We start from the raw sequence: 26,780 nt of genomic DNA on the forward strand, positions 1-26,780 counted from the left end.
AATTTTAGACAGGTAACGTGGGGTTGAATTTTCAGCGTCCCTGAAAGCTATGAGCAACAAGTCAGTTGGGTAAATATTGAGAGATTGGAAAAAATATGATTCACAGCATTATGGAAGAGTCCATGTTTGCAGGCAAGGTTTTAACCGCAAGAGAGAAATCTCACTCTGGAATGGCGAGAAATCTATTCGCATTTATTAACATTTCATTATTACCCATTCTCACCAAATTTATATGTAACTTACTATTTTCCCACACAATGGTAACAATTCACAACATGAAAGCCTGGCGGATGCAGCTTGCCAATGATGCCTCCAGCCTCCATCATGGCCAATCCCCAAAACCCAAGGGCATATTTCATGCCTAATGACCACCTGCTATGCCCAGAAAGAGAGGCTGGCATCAGATATGCACCTGTCTCATCACATCAAGAGCTGTACTTCGGAGCAAACTTATACTTTGCATTGTAATGCTGTCACCAGGCTGCTTTGTATGGAGGAGAAAGTGAGGTCTGCAGATGCTGGAGATCAAAGTTGAAACTTTATTGCTGGAACAGCACAGCAGGTCAGGCAGCATCCAGGGAACAGGAGATTCGACGTTTCAGGCACAGGCCCCTCTTCAGGAATGAAGAGGGGCCTGTGCCCGAAACGTCGAATCTCCTGTTCCCTGGATGCTGCCTGACCTGCTGTGCTGCTTTGTATGGAGGGACAGGCATCCTGTTGCAACTCAGGGCTCTTTGCTTGCTCTTTTAACATTCACTCAGTCTGCACCTACTCAAATGTTCATGGTACCCCAACATGCCTTTTTATGCATTGCCACAGCTTACAGGCACACTGCACTTCTGTCTTACTTTGCCTCTTAGTACAATGCAAAGTCAAGAAGCTCATCATGTTGGCCAGCTGTGATCAAAGGAATAGATATAGTGTTTTACCACACAGTGCTATGTCAATGTCACAACTACATCATGTGTCAGCAAGTTACAAGGAAGAAACACTACATGTGCCTCATAAAATGGCCACTACTGAGTCTAATGGGAGTAATCTTCAGTCATGTCAGGGGGAACTGTCATCAAGGAGTACCAGAACAGATAGTGAAAGGGCATCACCAAGGATCAGTCCAAAATTGTGAACAGGGTCAGCAGGACGCTTGAAGCAATCAGTCTTGCAGCTTCTGTTCAGGGAATAGGTGATGGTCAGTCTTAAACTATGAGAAGATGTTATGTTTTGCTGGGCATTAGGGAAAGAGTAGCAGTCTCTTAGGCAGCAGTTTAAAAGCCGTATGACACTTTAGACAGGTAGCCTGTGTAGCTTGATTCTCGTAGATGTAGTTACGACAGTGAGCAGACAGATGACAATGTAAAGTAGCCATATATTTAAAGGTGAACTTCTATCTTCAATGAAATGTCATCTGTGCCACCTATATGTAGGCTTTTCCTTTTCATTTCCATTCCATTTCATGTACCTTAAAAGGCTATTTGTGGCTGACAGTGATTGACCAGATGCACAGCTGGGCTTTAAATATGTCTGCAAAGTGCCAACAGTGGCAAGTTGACACTTAGCTGGCTTTTGATAAAATTCAGTCTTTATGTTGTACCAAAATGTAAAATCCTTGGTCCACTGATTTAAAATATTTCCATGACTTATACTGTGCATCATAGTGTGATCAGTATTCTATACACTGGAATAATAATATTTAATCCCCATAAACACACACATTTCTGGAGTACTTCACAATTTCTAAAAAAGGCAGCAGCCTTTAATCAGAAATCACAGGTTTAAATGTTACATATTGCAGACACTGTTATTTACGAAGATCTACATGCCAAAATTGATAGTAAAACTCCAGACAGATGTTTCTTTTTGTTAGTTATTTGCCACTGCATGCTATATTCCTAAAGATAGATCTAATATTGTTCCACAGACTAAATTAAAGGAACGCTTTCAAGAATAAAATGAATAATACAGCTGTTACTTATGATCTTAAGTAACGATCTGGAGGGTGTAACGATTTATTTTTATCTATGGGAATATGTCTCCTTTTGTCTACTTTCCATTTCTGAGCCTTCCAACATTTTTAACATGAACCTTTCAGTTTTGGGAAATGGGTTGAGTGAAGAGTTGAACTACAAGTTGCCCCATTGCTTTAATTCTGCCTTAGCTCTGTTCATTAATTGGGAGACTTACCCACCCTCTAATGTGTCAGACCTAGGAAAAATCAGTTGGAAGAGACAGTGGCATAGTGATAATATCACCAGACTTATAATTCAGAGGCTTATGGAAATGCCTTGAGGATATGAATTCTATTCTACATGGCAGCAGATGGCATTTAAATTAATAAAATCTGGAATTGAAAGCTAGCCTTAGCAATGGTGACCATGGCAACAACTGTCAATTGATGTAAAAATCCATCTGGTTCATTAATCTCTTCTAGGGAAGTAAATTTGCTAGGCTTTCTTGGTTTGGTCTGCATGTGGCTCTAGGACCACAAAAAACAGGACACATCCCACCAAGTCAATTACTGCACATCCATTTACCCTTAATTTTCAGCAAGGGAGGGTGTGGTCAACAGTCCTAGCAAGTGATAATAATGTACTTAGTGATGTGAGGTTTGGGTTCCACCCAGCCCACTTAATTCCTGACCTCATTACAGCTTTGGTCTAAAATTTAGACAACAGACCAAGACCCAAGAAGTGAAGTGAAAGAGATTCCATTTGACTGAGTGTGGCTGCAAGAAGTCCCGGCAAATCTCAAGTCAGAACTCAGATCACCACAGCGTTACCTAGATCTCTGGATTACTCATCCAGGAATAATGTACCTTTGCAGCCTAGCAAAAACAGAATGAATGCAATCAAAGGAAACTCTCAGTAGATTGAGCACAAAAGGAACAAGGTTGCAGTTGTTGCAGATCAATCATCTCAACTCCAGAACATGACTCCAGGTGTACTTCAGGGTAGTAGCTTAAGCCAAACCATTTTCAGTTTCTTCATCAATGACCTTTCCTCCTTCATAAGGTCAGAAGTGGGGATATTCGCTGATGATTGCACAATGTTCAGCACCAATTGTGAGTCCTCAGATACTGAAGCAGTCCACGTTTAAATGCAGCAAGGTAATATCCAGGTTTGGGTAGTCAAGTGGCAAGTAACGTTTGTGCTGCACAAGTGCCAGGCAATGATCAACTCCAACAGGAGAGAATCATTGCTCATCAATATTCAATTACATTACCAGTTCTGAACCCCACACTAGTAACGTGTGTATGTGCGTGTGGGTCACCATGCACAGAAACAGAACTGCACTAGCAAGGATAGTGGCTACAGAGCAGGTCAGAGGCTGGGTGTTCTGTGACAAGTCACCTCCTGTCTCCCCAAAGCCTGTTCACATCTACAAGACCCAAGCCAGGAGTGAGGTGGCACTCTCTTCACTCGCTTAGATGGGGCAGCTCCAACATTCAAGAAGCTTGACACCATCCATAACTGACACCTTATTGACCTTCAACTTTACCATCCTTCCCCATTGATGCACAATGACACAGTATCATCTACAAAGTGCACTGAATTAATACACCAAGGCTTCTCCAGCACCATCTACCAAAACCATGATTCTACCAACTAGAATGAAATGGCAGTTGATGCATGGGAAACACCACTACTTGAAACTTCCCCTCTAAATCCTGACTTGGAACTACATCACCACTCCTTTATTGTTGCCGAATCAAAATCATGGAACTCCCTTACTAACATCTCCAGGAGAATTTCTACATCACAAGAACTGCAGCAATTCCATGCAACTGCTTTTGACTAACTGCTCCATGGAAATTAGGAATTGGCAATAAATAGTGACCTAGCCATCAACAACCAGAAGTGATAAAATAAAAAGATTTTTTCCCCTTTTAGAGGATTGAAAATCTTTGGGAATTATCTACCCAAAGGGCAGTGGAGTCAGGAGTTATTGATGAAAGATTTTAACCTGAAACATCGACACCACTTCTCCTCTGTTGTTTCTTGACCTGCTGTGATTTTTCTAGCTTCACTCTTTATCCACTCTGGCTCTCCAATATCTGCAGTTCTCACTACCTCCAAGTTATTGAATATTTTCGAAGATGAAGATTATTGACTAACCAGGGGATCAAAGGTTATCAGAGGTAAACCAATAAAGAGTTGAGCTCACAATCAAATCTAATATGAATTATTGGATGGTGAAGCAGACTCAAGGGAACAAATGTTCTATTTATGTTCCTAATTTGTAAATTCAGGTGTATGTTCGTATCACTGGACTCTCAGTCTTACTGACTTATCTTCTGTAAGTGTTGAATAATGTTCTCTTTGTAGTTTAATCAAGAGTAGTCCTTCCTTAGCATTCAGTCTGACTACTAACTATTTTGAAGACAGGTTTAAGACACCACTTTAGACATTCCTCTTAGATTGTCCAATTTATTTACTTTTCAAATGTTGTGGTACTGTAAAATGACAAACAGAAGGACAGAGTCCATTTTTGTATTTCATGTTAAGAGAGAAAATGTAATCACTGAGATAGTTTAAAGACCAGAATGCCACATACAAATTTTCCCCAACCTTGACAGTGCTGTAATAATTACAGCCTGGCATTGCATTGAACCCTTCATTGGGATAGCTCCTTTAATGCTAGTGCTTGTGTTGACAGTTTTGAACTTTGTATTAACACAACATTTGATTGGACTAAGTATCAGTTCCATCAGTGTCACTGGGTCAAAATGCTTGAATTCCCTCCCTCCTTGAATTCCCTCCCTGTAGGTCTACTTATGGCAAATGGTCTGCAGTAGTTGAAGAAAGCAGCTCATCATCTTAAGAGCAACTAACAATGGGCAATCAATGATGGCCCAGCCAGCAATGCCCACATCCTACAAAAAGATAATCTAGATGGCCTGTCTCCCATGCTTCTTTATGTTCATGGGTTAAGTAACTCAATTCAATGTCGTGTCCCTTCTCGATGATATCTATCTGGTAGTGGTCTACCACTATCTCGTTGAAGGAAGCAGTTCTCACGACCACTTTTTCCAAGGGCAATTCTGCATGGTCATCAAATGCTGGCCTAATTAGTGGTGCTGACATTCCAAATATAGTTTGAATAAAAGGGGTAACAGTTAATGTCTGCAATCTGAATTAACCACAAGAGGTTGGGAGACTGGCATTGGATACAGTTCACAGAAGTTCACTATGTTGATCCTGGGTATGGAAGGATTTTCTTATGAGGAGAGGTTGAATAGGACTTGTACTCGATGGAGTTTTGGAGAATGAGACACGATCTTATTGAAATATGAAAGATTTTTAAGGGACTTGACAGGGAATGTGCAGAGAGTTTGTTTCCCCTTCCGAGAGAGTTAGGACCATAGGGCATATGTCAGAATCAGGGCTCACCCAGTTAAGATGGAGGTAAGGAGGAATTTCTTCTCTCAAAGGGTAATGAATCTGTGGAATTCTTTACCACAGAGGGTTGTCAAGGATGGTTCAATATATATATTCAAGGCTGAGTAAGACAGATTTTTAATTATGATGGGAATAATGAGTTTGAGGTAAGACAGAGTTGACAATTATCAGACCAGCCATGACCTCATTGAATGGCAGAACATACTTGATGGGCCTAAGCCTTCTGCTTTCATGCCTCATGGTCAAACTGATGGAACAGTTTCCCGAAGGAGTCACAAGGTTGCAACCCAGCTGAGTGCAACAACCTCAAGGCAATGCCTAACAGCAGGAATGAAATCCCTCTGCACAAAACAATTGTTTCAATGTCAAAATAATAGTATATTTTATTCATTAAAATGTTCCAGCATCAAAAGGTTTTTATGCTTTACTGTGGCACAACATTTGTACGTTGAGACATATCCTATTTGTTTTGTCATTTTGTCTGCTTCAGGAGGATTGTTCTGGTGGTGGTGTCTAATAGCAGTGCAAGTGTACTCAAGAGAAATTCAAAAGCCACACTGTGGCTTCATATATCAACCAAAACCGTTGTTCCATTTCATCAGTAAAGTTGTATTTAAATCAGGATACTGTTTTACTGCTATCCTTCAGTAAAATCTGTAACAGTTGTTGGCTGCTGGGTTTGCCTTTGGACTTCAAAGTAACTCATTAGTAAAGAGTTGTGTTGGGAGCTTTAGAAGTATGTAACGACTACTAGCTACACGCAATGCAGTTAACTGGACTAAGGTTAGGTTCCAACAGATGCTGGAATCCAAAGCAGACAAGCAGGAGGCTGAAAGAAGACGGCAAACCAGGCAGCACCAAGAAGTGGAGAAGTTGAGCCTCGGGTCGAGACCCTTCATCAGGAAGTGGACTGAGATGGCTCTTGAAACGTATTAACGAAGATGGCCAGCTTGATTGCATAAGTGCAAGTTATTACCGTTGACTATGTTTCTGTCCTGTACCTGCACTCATAATCTCATACATCTATATTTAAATATATTAGAAGTTTGGTATCTCCATCCTGCATCATGCTCGCTTCCTTGAGGTTTTTTTTTTGTTGATAGGCAGGGACTATGGTCATACACCAAGCTCTCCAATTCATGGCGATTTACCGAAATCAACTGCTGTCCAAAATAGATACGATCATGTTCCTCTATCGAATGGAATAAAATTCATCTTTTCAATAAAACGGGAGAGGCTCGCCCTCTTTTCCCACAAGAGAGTGGCTTCAAATTTGCGAGATAGAAATGTGACTTCCTCAGCAGGCCGTTCATTGCAGAATCACTCTCCCGCGTTCAATTAAAATGGGATTCTGGTCTTGTCGAATATGGTTTCATTCAGCCAAGAGTCAGACCACCTCTGTATTATTCTCTGCCAAGCATAATTTACCATTCCATTTTTTCCTGGTGTATAGGGAATTGCGTGGATCCGATTTCATCTGCAGTTGGATGGTTCTGCTTAGCGCTCACCACATACTGGATTTCATCCTGGAGAGATGCAGTATTTAATTTGCCCCAGTGTCTATGCCTTGTGTTCCTATGCCCCTAACAGTCTGAGAGTTCTCACATATGTTAACGCTATAGAATCACCGGGTTATTTTTCAGAAAAGTCACCATTAGATCATTGGGATTCTCAAAACAGCGGGATAGTTCAGCTTCACTCCTAACAGTGTCCGGAAAAGTGCAAGCAAACTAACTAGAACTGGTTCTTGTGCTCACCGGAAAGGACACATCCTTGTTCTTTTAATTGTTTGCAAAGAACAAGGACAAATGTTTCGTCTACAGCTGGCGAAACATCGGGAAAACGGTTCCCGATTCATGCAACATTGAAAACAGCTGACAATGCAAAGAAGTTTGATTACAACGTGGACGTGTTTCACACAAGGGCCGCGTGAATAACCGAAACAAAAAGTGCCCAAAACATTACCACATTGCAATGAAATCGGCTCATGTTCTTACCTGGATCATGAAAGGGCACAAGAGCAAAATTGTGTAGAGGCTTCTTGGGTCGACTCAGAGAGGTTTCTAAAATCTTCGAGGCTCCTTCAATAACTTGAACTAAATCATCGTACATGGACCCAGTCACATCAAACACAAAGGCCAGGGTCGAGGCTCCCTCTGGGATGTCCTCCGCTCTCCCCTCGCTCGCACGAGAAGGAGCATCTTGAGCTGTCGACTGGGACAGTAGGACCAGGCAGGCTGTGCAGATTTTAAATAACCATTTAAAATTCATTGGCACAGTCATTTCAAATAACAACAAGACTTTAAAAAAAACCTGCTTCAAAAGTCAAAAGACGTTCAAATGTAAACGATACATTTAGAACAAAAAAAAACTTCGATCTGAGAATCAATAATAAATTTGTATCTCTTCTGTTCTGGCCTCCAAAAGCAGAATGGGGTTAGTTAGAACTGCAAATAGGTCTCCTCCTCGCTCGATTTCGCTTTCCTCTGTTAAACAGCTGGGCTGGTTAATGTCCCCAATTCTCTGAAGCAGCCTAGCTGTTGGAGAATTTAACTCAGACTGCAGCTTCACCGCTCCGGTCAGGCTCTTCCCTCTCCTCACGCAGGCAAGATGATACCCTGGAGAGTGCTGTGTGCCGATTGGAGCACATTACACTAGAGTCATTCGGATTTTAGGGGCCCCCTTTTGGGTGAGAAGTTTAAAGGTCAGCTCTTACTACTTTTTTGACTCTTGGGATCAATGGAAAATGCGTCGCGAGTTCAGCATTTTTAAAGTTTATTTTTTCTAAAGGGAGTTTGGTAATTACAAGTATGTTTGTGATTAAAGTTGATGGAGTTGTGCTAGAAGCCGACATTTAATTACACCACTAGTTACAGAACCAACGTAATTACAAGAAAACAGATTAGCATTGGGTAATTGATGAGACAGAAAAACAGAGCTTCTACTTAGAGATATACAGAGAAAATAGGAGTAACTGGGTTAAAGCCACGATTTTTATTCAATGATGCAACTGCAGAAATCTGAGCGATGCCAACCATTGCTTGGCCTGTTGAAATTTTCGAAATTAGCTTGTTAGTCAGTTATCTTGTTGAATAACAACATTTTCAAGACCAGTGACACTTTTTTTTCTTGAAACTGAAAACTATTAATGTACAGTCACCTTTAAAATCAGACAAATCGAAAATTCAAATTCAACATTTGGAATGGGATTTGTTTCCCTAGCATTTTCTTCGATTTTGAGTAAAAGTCGTTTCTGTCGTTTTAGAATTACTGCCAGTCAGATAAAGGACGAAGTGACATTTTACTTCAGTAGCCATTATGCATAAACTACTTGTGTACAGTAAATTGATAGGTTTAAATATTCCCTGTTAACTTTCAAGTACGTTCAGTATAGTAAACTATGGTGAAAAGAGGATCATTAACTTAGTGGCATATGTTAGTTATAATCAGAGCTTCAATTCTACGTAATATTCAGACAAAGCTTTTCCGGCAATTCATCCCATTCAACCGAATCAATGCGGTGCTATTTGGAGTATGAAATCCACACATTGATTCACACACGCGCAATTAAGATGGTAATTATTAAATTCTCATTAAAATCTTACTCGTATAAAGAGCAAGACCCAACGTTTACCAGGATATATCTAATCTGAAAGATGCTGAAAAAGGTGGAAATTGTGTTGACAATTTAGTCGTAAACTTCAGTTTTCTATTCAACGTGTGGATCTGTTGATTTGCCTGTCTGGGATCCTCTAAATGCATTAGCGCTACTGCCTGTATTATAGTGTGAACTATCGTTTATCTCACTGCTGTGAGCACAACCCAGTGTATAACTTGGCTGCGAGGTCCGCCTTTGGACTTCAAAGCAACTTATTAGCTGTGACAAATATAGGGAATGTTGGAGAAACAGGACAGACAGCTCAGTCCTATGAGGGATGCAAGAGCTCACCACGTGAACATTTATTGGACTACCATTTTAAGGATGGTGTATTTAAAATGGATTTGGAAATTGCCAGCATGTGTAGCGTAAAAGCCACTACATGACGTGTCTCCAGTTTGGCTTACCTGGCCAACATCAAAGCGGACCTCCTGTTTCTGCAGGAGTGTGGGATACCACAGCTCAGCAGCTACAGGGAATGGTCAAACTTGTGGGTCCATGGGCCATCAGTCTGGTGATTGGGGGGAGGAGGGTAACGACTGCCATTGTGCCAGCCTGGGTATTCTGCTGCAAGGAAGCAATTTCACTAGCTCTGAAGTTGAGGAGAGGATGGGTGTTGCCTCTTCATAGCAGACTTTATGTACAGAAAAGCTCCCCTGAGACTAATTAACATATATGCCCCAATGATAAAGAATGCAGCTATCCACCAGGCCAATCATTCTGGCCAGTGGCTTAAACTGCATTATCAATGCGGCTGGAAGATCCAGAGGGACTGACAGCAAATTGAATGTCACATGTAAAGTTGTGATGGGAATGGTAAAATGTGCCCAGCTGCAGCATCTCTACAGCCAGACGGGTCTCTCCACTCAAAGATAGATTCCTAGTGTTCTTCTCTGACCACTGCCTCCTAATGGCTGACTCTTATCTTCAGGATGACCAGTGGGATGACAAGGGAACATGGAAGCTGAACATGTTGACCCCAGAACACATTGAGGAATTCAAAAGGGATTACACAGGTTGGAGAACTATGGAGAACCAAGCTTCCTTTGAATCTCCAGTGGACTGGTGGGAAACAGTCAAAGGGTACATCAAGAGGTTTTTCATCCTCAAAAGTGTTCAGAGTGAAGAGAGAGATGGGGAAAACTGTTCCAGAGAGGCATGAAGAACCTACTCCTGTTGCAGACACTTGGGATCAATGTCAAGAAGGGTCTCCAACAGATGAAGAGCCAGCAAGCCTTGTTCTTTGTTTAGGCAGCCTCCAAGATAATCTTCCACTCTAGAGCAAGATGAGGCATGCTTGCATTTCTTCTTTCAGGTAGAGCTATGTGAGCAGCAGACTGAACGGAGAAGATGGCTTGGTAACGTCATCTCATCATGACATTTTGAGGATCAACCAATACTGTTATGGCAAACTGTATGACATGAAGCTCACAGACAGCACAGCCTCCCAGTCATTCCTGTCCTCTATCATGGAGATTTTAGTCAACAGCACACGGGAGAGGCTGGACAACCTCAATGAGCTGGCCAAGGCCCTTCAGTTCTTTGAGAAGAGTTAAACTCCCAGAAGTGATGGCTTACTGGCCAAGTTGTAATCAACTCTGTGGGATTTGATTGGCTGGGACCTGCAGGAAGTGTGTGACAGTATCTGTGAATCCATGAGAAAGGGCATCATCAGCTTCATCTACAAGCAGAGTCGAGAGTGTGGTGCTGGAAAAGCACAGCTGGTCAGGCAGCATCTGAGGAACAGAAGAATCAACTTTTCAGGCATAAGCCCTTCATCAGAAAGGGTTTATGCCCAAAACCCTTTGATTCTCCTGCTCCTTAGATGCTGCCTGACCAGCTGTGCTTTTCCAACATTACACTCTCGACTCTGATCTCCAGCATCTGCAGTCCTCACTTTCTCCTCATCTACAAGCAGAACAGGAAGAGTGAGGAAATTAGAAATTGGTGACCAATTTCACTGTTGAATGTGGATTATAAAATCCCATCAAAAGTCATCAGAAACTGGGTTAGATCTGCTCTGGGATCAATGATTCGCCCAGACCAAACATGCACTGTACCGGTCAGGAAGTTCAATGATTGTATACACGCAAGACAGCTGTCTCATCAGCTTGTATAAGAAGCCTTTGGCAGGATTTCACACACCTACATGAGGCATGTGGTCTCCAAAATGGAGTTTGTGAAGGGGATCCATATTGGGTCAGATTGCTCTACACTGACATTATTAATGCAGTCTCAATCAAGGGGTGGTGATCATAAAGTTTCCCATTAAGATCTGAAATCAGGCAGAGCTGCCCACTATCTCCTGCCTTGTTTGTGTACTGCATAGAAAGGAGTATTGGCAAAGGTGGGAAAGGTCATGTTCGAAGCACTGAATGTCTTTATTTCAAATTCAGCATTTTAGATAGCAAATTATTATTGGATTAAGATAGAAGATATAGTTCAGATAAACAAACACAAGAAAAAAAATTAAAAATATTTGAATCTGTTTATCATAATTGAAAAGTTAGATATTCCACAAACAAGGCCAGTGAGGATATTCATTACTAATTGAGAAATTATGATGACATTAAAAATCCAATTACTCTTTAGCTTGTTAAGGGGTTTGTACATCAAGTCTAATAGACTAAGAGTCAGTTCATAAAATTCTAATTAATTACATTCTGGGCAACCTGAACAACTCATTCTCTGGATTAATATGGACATTAGATGTTACCAATGGTTTTCATAGGGAACTACTGCAAAATTCAGCCTGAGTTATTTTCATTGAACCTGATATAAAGAATATTTTTGTATGTTTTAGCGTGTTTTCCAAATGATTTCATTGCGTAGATATAAATATATATAAATTCAATGATAATATGGACAGCAACCCAAAGATTAGCATAACCATGTCACTACAAATGTTTAATCTTGGGTATATTGGATTACTGCAGGTTGACAATCCACATGAATTTTGAGTGTTATTTTTAGAGGAAGTTCTTAAGTAAAGATTATGCTGCTGGAATAGTCTGAAAGCATTGTATAGAGTGAAAAATTGTGGATTGTTTGATGCTTTTGATAAAGATTGGAGTCTTTAGTTTTCCCTGTAAAGTACTGGCAGAGATTGATCATTTCAAATTATGGAGCACATTGAATTTTTCAAGTATCTGTGCCACGAAAAGCATTTGAAGATATATAACCCCATCTAGTGGTAATATACACCAGGTTAAATACCGTTAACTTTGGATTATTGTACAGTAAAGATAAACAGTCAGATTATTTCTGGAGAGGAGGCATATCACAACATGGATGGAGGTTGAGGAGAGACCAGACTGAGGGCTACAAAATCATGAGAAGTATAGACTGGGTGGATAGCAAGAAGCTTTTTCCCAGAGTGGGGGACTCAATTACTAGGCATCATGAGTTCAAGGTGAGAGGGGGAAAGTTTAAGGGAGATATGTGTGAAAAGTTCTTTACACAAAGGGTTGTGAGTGCCTGGAACACATTGTCAGTAGAGGTGGTAGAGACAGGCATGATAATGTCATTTAAGATGTATCCAGACAGATACATGAATGGGCAGGGAGCAGAGGGATACAGATCCTTAGAAAATAGGTGACAGCTTTAGATAGAGGATCTGGATCGGCACAGGCTTGGAGGGCTGAATGACCTGTAATTTTCTTTGTTCTTTTTGTATATCATGGGTTTACACATTTTAGTATTTACATGTTCTGACCATAAAGTACATGCTGTAGTGCCAAATGCAAAACAACCTGTGTATTTTTTTAACCAATTCGTTGGGAAAATTAACTGAAAAATAATTGAGAAGCAGGGTGAATTAGAGTGCATGAATTCAATGTCCAATAGAGTATAAGAAGAGAAATAAGGAGAGGGATAGAAAGACTGGTTTAGGAGACGGAGAGAGAGGAAGACAACTAAGAGACAGCAAGGCAAATTAAAAAAACATTTTTAAATATCCAAAACCAATTCACAGCCTAAATAATCCATGTTAATAATTGTTTTCTTTATGAGCAAAAGAGTTTGAGTGAAATCATTAATAATTATCAGAACATTAAAAATGGTAATTATGCTGATAATTGTTTGACTTGCCTTTCTCAGAGACTAATGGAGAAATAATTTGCAAATACGATTACTTCATGGAAAACATAGGAAGCTTAATATAGGTGCATAGTAAATATGAACAGGAGTAAGCCTTTCAAGTCTTCTCCACCATTCCATACAAGGAGGGAATTAGATTTCTTGTCACATGTTCACAAATGAGTAGTGAAAAGTTTACCAGTTGCCATTTATGGCACTGTGTTAGGTACATTACAATCCTTCTTAGGAAAAATCAAAAAACACAGTAAGCAGTTCAACACCACAATCCATAAGTGCCTAGCCATGCTGGGCTCACACTCCTCACAGGATTTGACCTCCCTCACTTCGGGCTCGACCTCACTCCCACAACTGCCCCAGTCTGCATGCTGTAGCTCTCATACAATCATGGCTGATAATCCAAATGAACCCTATTCCCACTTTCTCCTCCATACCCTTTAATCTCCTTAGTCCTAAGAACTATACCTATCTCCTTCTTGAAGCATTCAATGTTTTTGCCTCAACCACTTTCTGTAGCAGAGAATCCAGAGGCTCACTTCTCTGGGTGAAGAAATTTTCTCTCATCTCAGTCCTAAATGGCCTACTCTCAATCTTAGATTGTGACCCCTAGTTCTGGACTCCTCGGTCATTAGAAGTCTTTCCTATATTGGGTCTGTCTCATCCTGTTGGAATTTTATAGGTTTCAGTGAGATCTTTCCTTATTGTTCTAAACTCCAGTGAATATTGTCCTAATCAATCCTGTCTCTTTTCATACATCAGTCCTGCAGCCCCAGGAATCAGACTGGTAAACCTTCATTGCACTCCCTCCATAGCCAGAACATCTTTCCTCAAATGGGGAAACCAAAATTGCACACAATACTGAGGTGCAAAGTTCACTTGAAGCTGCATAACTGCACATTAGTGTAGCTGCTCCAGGTTCCACGCATGGCAATTGGCATTCGTTCTGGAAGTCATTACCATGCATGAATCTCAGAGATACATGTAACTAGAAGAAACATTGCTTAAGTGTGGTTTCACTAAGGCCCTTTATAAGATGCCATTTTCATAAAACTAATACTGGAACTAATTGTGGTTATCCACAATTCACAAGATACCTCTTTGTTTAAAAATTCATTTAAGGGGCATTGCTGCCTGCCCAGCATTCATTGCCTGTACCTATTTGCCCTTGGAAAGATAGTGGTGAGTTGTCTTCTTGAACCACTGCAGTCCATGTGCTATATGTAGACCCATAATGCCGTTAGGGAGGAACTTCCTGGATTTTGACCTAGTGACACTGAAAGAATGGTAATATATTTCCAAATCAGGATGGTGAGTGGCTTGGAAGGGAACTTGCAGGTAGTGGTATTCATATGTATCTGCTACCATTGTCCTCCTTGGTGGAAGTGGTATTTGGTTTGGAAAGTGTTGCCTAAGTATCTTTGGTGATTATACATTAATAATGGCTGTTATTATATATACTATTATACATAAATAACGTCTACATTATTTTTTCCATCAAAATTTGGGTCAAGGAACTACTACACATAAAGTTTTGTTGGTGAAGGAACATTTAGCAGCATGTCTTCAAAGTTAAGCATTTGAGGAACATAAAATAATTATTAACCAATGAATATTACATAAATATAAGCAATGAATATTACTTTTAAAAAAGTATACTTTTGGATGATATGCTAAAGCAAAGGCACATCTGCCATTTCAAATGAGCGTAGGACATTCTTGAATCACTAACTGAAGAAGGGAAAAGGAGTTTTCCTTGGTGTCCTGACCAATTTATATTCCTCAACTAACATTATTAAAAACTGACTGACTATCTGGTCATTACCATGTTTCATTTGCAGATCACTGCTATGCACAAAATTGGCTGCTGCTTATAATAAATTACAACAGTGATTATTCAAAAAACTTCACTTGCTGAAAATGTGCTAGCTAAATACAAGATTTCCCTTATTTTCCACAAACTAACAAAATCATTCAAGTCATAGTTCAAGTATTTTTTAAAATAGCCCAGTATAATTACAAGTGCACACTTGCTCTCTGCACTCAAACACTGGAAATCCATTTCTATCATTTGAATGCAAAATAGAGGTTCTCTTCTGGGAAAAATACATGTGCCCATATATTAAAAAAACTATTATAATAACTATTGATTTGCCTGTAGTTCTGTAGTTTTTTTAAAAAATGTGTATTGATTAATATTATTTGAATAAAGAATAATTGCAATTGACACAATCAGAGATATTGCTTTGGATAAGTTATCTAAATCACAATGCTATGAAGTTGAATATGTCATGATTTATAGGAAAGTTATATTGCCATTTGCAAATGCAGTAAAGTTAAATGATGTGAGACCCCCTCCAAGAGGCTGTCTCCAGTTCCGTGGAAAGCCAGACGTCAGAAGTGCCTATTCAGCCTATTGAACCAGATGGAAACTTCTAAATTCAGCTAATGTGTTTTTACCTCTACGCTTGAAACATTACAAAGGAACTTCAGTAAGAGTACAGCATGTACATGCATGAAAAAATGCAGAGAAAAGCATTGGTATTTCTATATATTGGTGCCAATTAGAGAGAGTTTGGACTGCAGCTGAACCATTTTGTCAACTGCAGATTGTACATGACCAACCTCACATCAATAGAATTGTAGAGTGTGACAGCACAACAGATTAGTAAATATGTGCTGATAGTTTTCTTCATACAAACCACTTAAACTAATTGCACTTTACTGTTTGCACCTTTTAATGGATTTTTTCCTCTTGTTCAAGCAATAATTTCTCTTCAAAAATAATCCATATTATTTTTTATATTCTTCTACATATTCTTCAGGAAACCATCTAATTACTTTTATAATTATGTTCTGTTTGTCAGAGCAGCGTTTCACTGATCACTTGGAAGAAACAATTACTATTTCCCAGGTTTATTAGAACTCATTATTGCTGAGACACAACAGATATTCTCAATAAAATATTATGAAGGACTGATAGTTTTTAAGCACTTTTATGAAAGGCTCACATAAACATTACTGAATCTGTAGCAATGGAAGCTGAAGACCCTTTAAGAGGGACATTCTGCACATCCAGCTACTTCCCGCAGGATCAGTGTGTTGCCACATAATACACTGAGCAACCCCAGTTGCACTGCAAGCTTCAGAACTGGTGCTGTCATAATGCTAACTGGTAGATTTGATGTTCCATTTTCAAACTTTGTAAACATAAGTCCATTTGGCATATTCACATGTCACTCACCAAAAAGTATGCTTTCATTTGCAAGATGGACCCGGTACTAGTTTTCTTTAAAAGGCCAGGCTTCCACATTTCAAGTACTGGTAATTTAGAGAAAGTTCCTCTGTTGCATTAAATATCTGAAAGGAGTCTGGAATGTTTTTGGAGGGACTGTTGTCAGGGATTATTGCTGAATCCAAGCAGTGAGAACAGAATTTTTGTGATTCTCCACACTTTGGCTGCAATCAGTTGCTCAACTCTAGTTGCACTGTTTGTGGGTCAGAACTTTGTCTGAGAAATGGAACAGAAACTGAGGAAACAGCAAGCTCTATGAAATAGAGATTCCGACTGCTGGAATTATTGGAGTCACCATGCTTCTTGGCAGCAGCAGAAGGCTGTCTGGCAAACCAGCCAATACACTCAGCATCTCGGTCCCTACTGATTCATGTGCACTGACAATTTGAGAACTGATGACCAACTGATGGGAGTTCATCATCAGTGCCATAATTTTGCTTTCTGTCCTCCTTTTGGATGTGGCTGGTCAGCAGCAGATGTCTGAGAACATGAAATTAGAAGGGAAAGGTTGGAATGAGGAAATACAATGGAATAAAAGCAAGAAATTTATGGTGGCATTTCCAGCAATTACTTTATTATACCAGGTCTCAGGATGAGACCAACTGGGTATTGAGAGGGGTTTAAGGCACTAGTATACCATCATTCTCAACATTTTTAGTGACACTAGATGCCACCGTGTCTGTTGTAACTGGCACCATTTTCTTTGTAGGGCTCAGATGATGCAGGATTTCTTCATTCTTCCAGTTCTATTCTGCTCCCTTCTATTGTGTGCCTGCAAGAGACAGGCAGGATTGTTAATGTATTTTGATACACCATGTTTGAACTACCTGACTGCACATTTGAATAATTGGATCAGGAAACGAGGCTGATATTGTTGGAATGTCTATAATGGGAAATAAAGTATTTAGATGTTAAGTTAGAGTTCTAAATGCCAGGAAGTTTTGCTAGGTGGCTGATAAAGGTGTGGTGCATTGAGCAAAGGTGAGACATTGGTGATGTAGAACAGGATATAATAGGTGCCTGAATGTCATAGGCTATGGTGAGAAATCAGGGAGAATTGTGAGAGGAATCAGGCAAGACATTTATAGAGTTATAGAGATGTACAGCATGGAAACAGACCCTTCGGGTCATGCCGACCAGATATCCCAACCCAGTCTAGTCCCACCTGCCAGCACCCGCCCTATATCCCTCCAAACCCTTCCTATTCATATACCCATCCAAATGCCTCTTAAATGTTGCAATTGTACCAGCCTCCACCACTTCCTCTGGCAGCTCATTCCATACACGTACCATCCTCTGCATGAAAAAGTTGCCCCTTAGGTCTCTTTTATATCTTTCTCATCTCAACCTAAGCCTATGCTCTCTAGTTCTGGACTCCCCGACCCTATTTACCCTATCCATGCCCCTCATAGTTTTGTAAACCTCTATAAGGTCACCCCTCAGCCTCCGACGCTCCAGGGAAAACAGCCCCAGTCTGTTCAGCCTCTCCCTATAGCTCAAATCTTTACAATATCCTTGTAAATCTTTTCTGAACCCTTTCAAGTTTCACAACATCTTTCCGACAGGAAGGAGACCAGAATTGCATGCGTGGCCTAACCAATGTCCTGTACAGCCGCAACATGACCTCCCAACTCCTGTATTCAATACTCTGACCAATAAAAGAAAGCATACCAAACGCCTTTTTCACTATCCTATCTACCTGCGACTCCACTCTCAAGGAGCTATGAACCTGCACTCCAAGGTCTCTTTGTTCAGCAACACTCCCTGGGACCCTTCTTGACAGTGGAAGCAATTCACTGCATTTTCCAATTAAAATTCATGCATTGGGATGAGATTCTTATTAGACAGCAGTGAGATGCCAGTTAGTGGAGATTATGGCTTGCTAATGTCCTGATTACTATGCCATTTCCCATCTGATCACCTGCAGTAAACATTGACAATTCTGGAATTGAAAGTTAGAGCAGGTACCTGGTGACTTCAGCAGCTTGCTACTGAACATTGCAGTTGCAAAATGGGAAAGAAAATGGTCACAACCAACCTGGAATAGACAAGATAATTCCTTGACTATAAGGGAGGTTGCAGAACCCAACTAAATAAAGATCTTCAAGGGTCAACAACACACACATAGATCCATTTACTGCAGAGGATACACACCTGTGAGTCCTTAACTCTTGGCGACCCTTATGCATTGCCTCACTCAATGCTGTACACCTCCAGTTCCAAATATTGCTGACTATTTCATGCAAAACTAACCCTTTGGCACTGGGATCAGTGATAGCATACCAACATTAATGGACCTGGAGCAATGATGCCTAGTTGCCAGAGTTTGTCCCAAATGACTGTCCACATTGCACCAAAGTGATGCAGCAGCTTCTCAAGTCAGGCATTGTTTCATGGAACATTTTGCATGTAAATTGATGTCTGACCCAACCGAGTGCCAGTCAGAGTAGGGGTGACCTAAAGACACATAGAAACAGAGTTAGTGGCATTCTGACCAAGTTTAAACCACAAGTGAAACTTCATTTGCAGTTTGTTGCTGAGGACCAATTGTAAGGGTAATGGAGCGCAGGAAATCCAGAGATGGTTTGATGTGGTTCTCCATGCCAGCGGCAAACCTGTCTATGAAGGTAGCTCGATGATTACATGCTTGAGGCAACTGAGTCCACATAACATACCAGCAGTCATGCGGTCTCTAGGCTATGAAGGCCAATGTCTCCCACATACCTGTGGATACTTGCCTGGTACTCCTGCGTCTCCTTGTACATATGCACAAAGTCCCTGATTGGCAGTCCAATAGGGTACTCTCCTGTCTGAAGATTAGCAGGTGCCTTGTCTCTGGCATCCTCCAAGTGCCAGCAGCCTAGGGCATTTCATCCTCAACTAGCTGCAGAGATGTGGCTGTGAATGTACTCACCAGCCTGTGCTCTCAATTCTACTCTAGCTAACGCTTCCACTGAGGTGCCTGTATTTGAGCTGGGGCAGCTGCAGGAGGCTGAGTTGTGGTGTTACCTCTGAGACCTAAGAATTCTTCTCCTCAGAGGTGGTGAATGGCCTTTGTCTAACATAGCACTTGCATGCAACAGTGGGAATGGTCGAGGTGACTGCAGAAACAGAGATAGAGTGAGTGTCAGGTAGCAGAGAGAAGAGTGTGACATTTAACTTGGCAGTGCAAAAAAGGTAATTTGCCTTCGTCTTGCATTGCTGGGTATCTATCTAGATTATAGAGGTGACCGTAATGGTGGGCTTAGCCCAGGCTGGCTAGATATAGTGTTGTGGGAAGAAGACAGTTCCTCTCTGCATGATTCCATCTACCAGGACTTCCAAGTCCCCACTGGAGAATTTCCCCTTGCCAGACATCCTTCAAATTAGTCTGCTACTGAGCAGGACAGCTTCAGAATGCCAGCGTTTTTCCAGGCTTTTCAATACAGCATCAATCCCAGGATATACAGCTAGTGGGAAGTTCTTACAGGTATTGCACTTCATGGAAATGGGCTAGCATTGGATGAGAGAGGAACGACAGGAGAAGATAGTTAGTTAGTGAGGCAATTTTGGTCTGATATAGCAAGAAATGTCACTGGGACCTGCAGAAAGAAATCCTCCATGCAACTTGACAAAATTGACAGGCAAAATATGCAAAGCCTGTAGCAGGTTAAAGAAATAATGTAAAAAGACTTAGTTGACATTGAACATGAAGTCACTCATCAAGGAATTAGCTTGCCTTATCATTTGCTCTGAATCTAAAGGCATCCTGGGCCCCAAGAAAACTATTGTGTTTCTCCTCCTGTCCATCTCCTTAACTAATGTGCATGAACCTGGGATTCCTGTAATTGGCCTACATTCCTTTTGCTTTATTCAGAATTGCAGCATTAACATTCAGTAGCATTATTCTATTAATCGGTATAGTCGTCCTTTAAGAGGGACATACAGTACTGTCTTTAATAAGAGCAGGCTAGCTGCACAATGTTCTTTCGGCACACATTGCTCTGCACCCTGTTGAGTGTTTAGCTAGCCAGCAATACAAGCCCCATTTAGACCAGATTACAATCAGGGGAAAGAAGATTGAGCACAAAGTTTGTGTACTGTCTGTCTCCAAGGCAATGTGCGCAGTCATAAAACATGATTCCCCTCACCCAAAAACCGCACAAATTCCAGCCCTAATAGCACAACACTCAAAATGCATCAGTCCTTCCACATGCAATCCTGTAACCTATCAACATCTAAAATGATGTTCAGCTCTATTTTTATGAAGGAAGATAGAATTTGCATTTATGTAGCATCTCTCAGAACCTCAGGATAAACTAAAGGACTTTTTCAACTGATGAAATGTGTTATAAGCTTAGTCACTGCTGTAACATAGGAAACAAGGTAGCCAATTTGTCACGGCATGGTCCACAAGTGGCAATATAATCTGTAATAAAATCAAAATACTACAGATGCTAATAATTTGAATTAAAAACAGAAAATGCTGGAAATACTCAGCACGCCATACCCCATCTGTGGAGAGGGAAACAGAAATATTTCAGATGTACATTTCATTGAAGCTAGAAAAATTAGAGATTTAACCAGAACTGTAAGTGATGGACAAAATAATTAATGTGTAGTCGAAATAAAGAGAGAGGACTGGTCATGATCTGAATTTATTGAATTTGATGCTGAATTCAAAAGGTGCCTAATCAAAAGATAAGATGCTATTTCTCAAACTTCCATTGAACTTCATTAGAACAGATATTGTGTTACTTCTGACATAATCCAATTATTGGCATTACATATCCTACTGAATAGGGGACTTGTTAGGGGGCATCCTAATTATCTCACAGCACATGCATGCTCGAGCTCACTTAACGGTAGAGATTCTTGTATGCATTGGGAAATTTCAGTATGAAACAGCTTTGGGATACTTTTGTAAATACACTTCAGTGTGTTATTTTCTTTACATTACATAACTAGACAAAATATCTACAAGAATAGCTGGAGAAGTAGAGAGAATGCACAACCAGATTAGTCAATATCTTATTGGATGAATCTAAATGGCCACTTCTGCTCCTATTTCTTATGATCTTAAATATCCAAAATTCTGAACTGAACAGTTGCGCCTTTCCAGTTATCAACACACATTACAAGTCCCTGCAAAACTGATAAAGATGTGTAATGTTTAAACAAATCAAAAAATTTAGGAACTTTATGTTACTCAGCAAGATTTTTAAAATAATGGATAATATTTGAATTTGAACATTTTGTGAATACTGTGAAGAATATATATATTTAGACCATTGCAATTTTTATAGAAACAAATGAGAGCCTATCATTCCAGCAAAACAACAATTAGGATGGCTGAACCAATTAGTGGACCGAGAGTAAAAACTTGGCAATGGGAAAGATAAGAATAAATTACGCTGCTAAAAGAAATTGCTCAATCCAATCTTTCAGTTTTATGAAATTGCAAAGATTTTCTAGGATATTTTGTCTATTCCCAAACAGCTGGATCTGCTACCAATTTGAATTTGACACTACAAAATCGAGAAGTAATAATTGAAAACAAAACAAAAATTGAGAAGTAATTTAAGAATTGACTCTTTACATGATACTTACATGATCCAAACATACAGTCATACAGCAGGGAAACAGACAACCACACTGACCATGTTCCCAAACTAAACTAATCCCACATGCCTGTGTTTGGCCCATATCCCTCCAAATCTTTCCTATTCACGTATTTATCCAAATGTCTTTTTAAACATTGTAACTATATCTGCGTTCAACACTTCCTCTGGCATTCATTCCACACACTGGTTAAAAACGTTGCCCACATGTAGTGTTTAAATCTTTCTCCTCTCACCTTAAAAATATGCCCCGAGTTTTGAACTCCCCACCTTAGGAAAAAGACATTTGCTATTCACTTTATCTATGCCCCTCATGATTCTATTAACCTCTAAAAGGTCACCCCCCAAACTCCCATGCTCCACTGAAAAAACATCTTCAATTTACCATTTCAATTAGTTTTCAAGTTAGCATTAGAAATTATTTTATTTGAACAGAAAAGAAGATCAGGATAGAGGAAAGGGCTTTAAAGCTGTTAAAGCTATTTGGCAAGTTGTAAAGTGCACAACAGGATCTCTGTGATGCCCCTGAGGGAGTAGAACAGCTGCTAAAATCTACATTGAAAATTCCTCAAGCAAGTCGACAGAATAAATTTATGAGCAAGAAAAGGAGAAGACTGCTTTGGTTCCCACATTGTGCTTTTAACTTGTGCTCTGTTGAAAATATATGACAGAATAATTTCCAAATCCTGGTTCTCAAATTAAGAATAATGGAGAGCAGCAAAAGCAAACTCAGCAGATTCTGCAATGTCTGCATCTAAGGTCTTTAATTTGACAAAGTCAAAGGGCTTTGAAGTTTATAGCCATTAGAGCATTGGGAATTTGTGGTTGAGCCCCAGACTAAACTGAAACTGAATAAAGAACAAATTCAGGCAAAGTATTACAGGCTTAGGCAGCCCAGGTTTGAGAATCCACCCTTAACAGAGCCACTATTCCACTCCTTGCTTAGCCTTGAGATTTCACACAAGTGTGCTTTTGAGTTGTGCTTGTTTCCATGTGCAAAATTTTTTTTTGTGAAGATAGCTCTGAAAGAACAATACTAATAAAATAGGAAAGTGAGTGAAATTCCCTGTGAAATTATACAATGGTTGAAATCTCAATGGGTTAGTCATAGTCTTAGAGTTAGAGTCATAGTCATAGTCATAGTCATAGAGTTATACACCATGGAAACAGTCCCTTTGGTTCAATTCATCTGCACCAACCAGATATTGTAAACTGATCTAGTCCCATTTGCAAGCGTTTGGCCCATATTCTCCTAAACCATTCCTAATCATGTACCCACCCAGATGCCTTTTGAATGTTGTAATTGTATCCGCTTTCAATACTTCCTCTGGCAGCTCGTACCATACATGCAACACCCTCTGTATGAAAACGTTACCCATCAGGTTCCTTTTAAATCATTCCCTTCTCACCATGAACATATGTCCTCTAGTTTTGGACTACTCTGGGAAAAAGACTTTTACTATTCACCCTGTCTAAGCCCATCATGATTTTATAAACCTCTATGACGTTACCTCTCAGCCTTTGGCACTCCAGGGAAAATGCCCCAGCCTATTCAACCTCTCCTTAGAGCTTAAACCCTCCAATCCCAGCAACATCCTTGTAAGTCTTATCTGAACTCTTTCAAGTTTAATACCATCTTTCCTATAGCAGGGAGTCCAGAATTAAATGCAGTATTCTAAAAGTGGCCTCAATGTCCTGTACAGCCTCAACATGACGTCCCACCTCCTACACTCAATGCACTGACCACTGAAACAAGCATGCCAAATGCCTTCTTCATCTACTTGTGATTCCACTTTCAAGGAACTATGCACCTGCACCCCTAGGTCTCTTTGTCAACACTCGCTAGGGTCCTACCATTAACTGTATAAGTCCTGCCATGGTTGCTTTACCAAAAGACAACACTTCATATTTATCTACATTAAACCCCATCTACCTTGGTCAGTTGGCTCATCTCATCGAGGTCCCATTGTACTCTAAGATGGCCTTCTTCACCGTCCACTACACCATCAGTTTTGGTGTCATCTGCAAACTTACTAACCATACCTCATGCATCTAACATGTAAATCATTTATGTAAATGATGAAAAGCAGTGGACCCAACACCAATCCTTGTGGCACACTGCTGATCAGAGACCTCCAGCCTTAAAAGCAATCCTCTCCCACCACCCTCTGACTCCCACCTTTAAGCCAATTTTGTATCCAATTGGCTAGCTCTCCCTGGATTCCATATGATCTAACCTTGCTAACCAGTCTACCTTGTGGACCCTTGTCAAATGCCTTACTGAAGTCCATTTAGACAACCTCTACCACACTGCCTTTATTAATCTTCTTTGTCACTTCTTCATGAAACTCAATCAAGTTAGTGATACACAATTTCCCAAGTACAAAGCCATGTTGACTATCCTCAATCAATGTTTGCCTTTCCAACAACTTGGGTTTCCTCCAGGTGCTCCGATTTCCTCCCGCAATGCAAAAATGTGCAGGTTAGGTGAATTAGCCATGTTAAGTTGCCCATAGTGTTCCAGGATGTGTAGGTTAGGTGCATTAGTCAGGAGAAATGTAGAGTAGTAGGGTAGGTGAATGGGTCTGGATGGGTTACTCCTCAGAGGGTCGGTGTGGACTTGTTGGGCCAAATGGCTTGTTTTCACACTGTAAGGATTCTATGATAACTTACCCACCACTGACATCATGCTCACCGGTCTGCAGGCTTTTCCTTACCACCTTTCAAATAACACCCTCAGAAAGATTTCAGGCCTGGAATCTGTAATCAAAGGTAACCTATTTTTACCAATTCTAAATTATCTTCTCCCTTTTTCAGGTGCAACTTTAATATATATTCAGTTTCAGCCAAACACCCTACAGAACTACCTTAAACTGAAACTGAAAATCTATTTTCCAAGCACTGGCTGTTTCCCCTACATTCCCCAAAATTCAGAATCTTTTATCAGAGGCCTTGCCACATTAGCCTCCCTCCAGCAATAAATTGCTTAATTATTCTTACTTGTTAGAGACCTGCCCATGAACCAGCATCTCTCAGCTAGTTCTCATAACTCTCAAGGCCAGATGTTTTCACTGGTGTTCCTGGAACTCTTTCAAATGGGATTGCTTAGAGTAGGAGTTGGGAGGCTGACATAATACATGATTAGAAATGTTTTTCAGTCTATGTAGCATCAACCTGTCTCATCTGCAAGTTCAGAGAGCTTTGATGACCTGGCAAAAAAAAAACGCTTTCTGTGCAAAACTCCTAACCTTAAGATCCATGTTTTATATGTCAGGATTCTACCTGATATTATTACTAGATGATTCAGATCCCAAAATGAAATCTGCCTTAATAGATCATATTTTGATTTTTCTTTAGTTTTTATGAGGTGGTCTTTCACTGAAACACTAATACACAGTGTTTCAGATACAGGTTTAATAATAAACGTGGTAGCTGAGCGGTCTAAGGCATTAGATTAGGCTCTAGTGTCTATGGGAACGTGGATTCAAATCCACATGTGCTGGTCTGGCTTGTCATGCCAAACCTTTGTGTGGGTGAGTTCTTCAGGGGAGGCAATGGCCTAGTGGTATTATTGCTGGACTGTGAATCCAAAGACCCCGGTAATGTTCAGTGGACCCAGTTTGAATCCTGCCATGGCAGATGGTGGAATTTGCATTCAATAAAAATCTCAAAATAAAAATCTATTGAAGACCATGAATCGATTGTCCAGAAAAACTTATCTGGTTTACTGATGTCTTTTAGGGAAAGCAACTGCCATTCTTACCTGGTCTGGCTTACATGTGACTCCAGACCCGCACAGCAATGTGGGTGACTCTTAACTGCCCTTTGGACAATTAGGGATGGACAATAAATGTTTTGATAATCTGGCAAAGAGAAAGCCTTCTGTACACCCACATCCCAAATGAACACATGAAAAAGAACAGAAGTTTGCTTGGCAGAAGAAATTAACATAAAATTGAATAAACCAAACTATTTATGTATAACACATATTTAAAGAATTTATAGTAGACAGTAAAAATTCATTCACATTAATCCCAATAGCATTCCCATTACAGAATTCAAATACCTGTAAGTTGAATTACAGAGAAAGATCATCCTTCTCTATCCCACACAGTGTCTTCAATTCCCAATCATGAAAATCTGATCACCTTGACCCTGATTCATCCTACAATGGGCTTAGCCTTTCTCAACTTCAAATAACCACACCCTCTGAGGTTTTAATGAAAGACTTCCAGTCTGGAACATGTAAACTAAATGCCTTATGCTGAGGTAATTTATTTTTAGCAATTCTAAATTATCTTCTCTCTCTTCTTCAGCTGCAACTTTGTTACACATTCAGCTTCAGCCAAGTATCCTGCAGAACAACCTTAAAATGAAACTAAAAAGCTATTTTCCAAGTCCTAGTTATTTCCCCTAAACTCCCCAAAATTCAGAATCTTCTATCAGAGAGCTTAATGCCTTCACAGTGCACTTTATTCACTTGTAACTTTCCCAGTGTAAAGAAATTTATCATGGCCTCCAAAGCTACCTCTCTCAACCTATGTTTTAAAAGACATCTCCATAGCTACAGAAATACTTACAGATAAAACATCCAGACACACAGAAAACCTATATGTTCAAATTTAAAAATAATTATAATATCTATATTTATGTAAATCATACATCTTACGTCCCACATGAATATATAAAAAGGGCAAGTAAAGACCAATAATATTCTGAAGCCTTTCCCACCTAATTAC

The 26,780-nt window shown here is 40.1% G+C and overlaps 1 protein-coding gene across 1 annotated transcript in view; it reads right to left on the bottom strand.

The window, feature by feature from the left end:
• Nucleotides 1-7,944, bottom strand: part of hmcn1 (hemicentin 1) — a 599,829-nt gene extending 591,885 nt beyond the window's left edge. Inside the window, exon 1 of the mRNA XM_043699541.1 lies at nucleotides 7,394-7,944. Coding sequence (XP_043555476.1) covers nucleotides 7,394-7,679 — 286 coding nt within the window. The 5' untranslated portion in view covers nucleotides 7,680-7,944. The remainder of the gene's footprint in view (nucleotides 1-7,393) is intronic.
• Between the last annotated feature and the right edge of the window lie 18,836 nt (nucleotides 7,945-26,780).

The sequence above is a fragment of the Chiloscyllium plagiosum genome, chromosome 11 (genome assembly GCF_004010195.1).
Source record: "Chiloscyllium plagiosum isolate BGI_BamShark_2017 chromosome 11, ASM401019v2, whole genome shotgun sequence".
NCBI classification, from domain to species: domain Eukaryota; kingdom Metazoa; phylum Chordata; class Chondrichthyes; order Orectolobiformes; family Hemiscylliidae; genus Chiloscyllium; species Chiloscyllium plagiosum.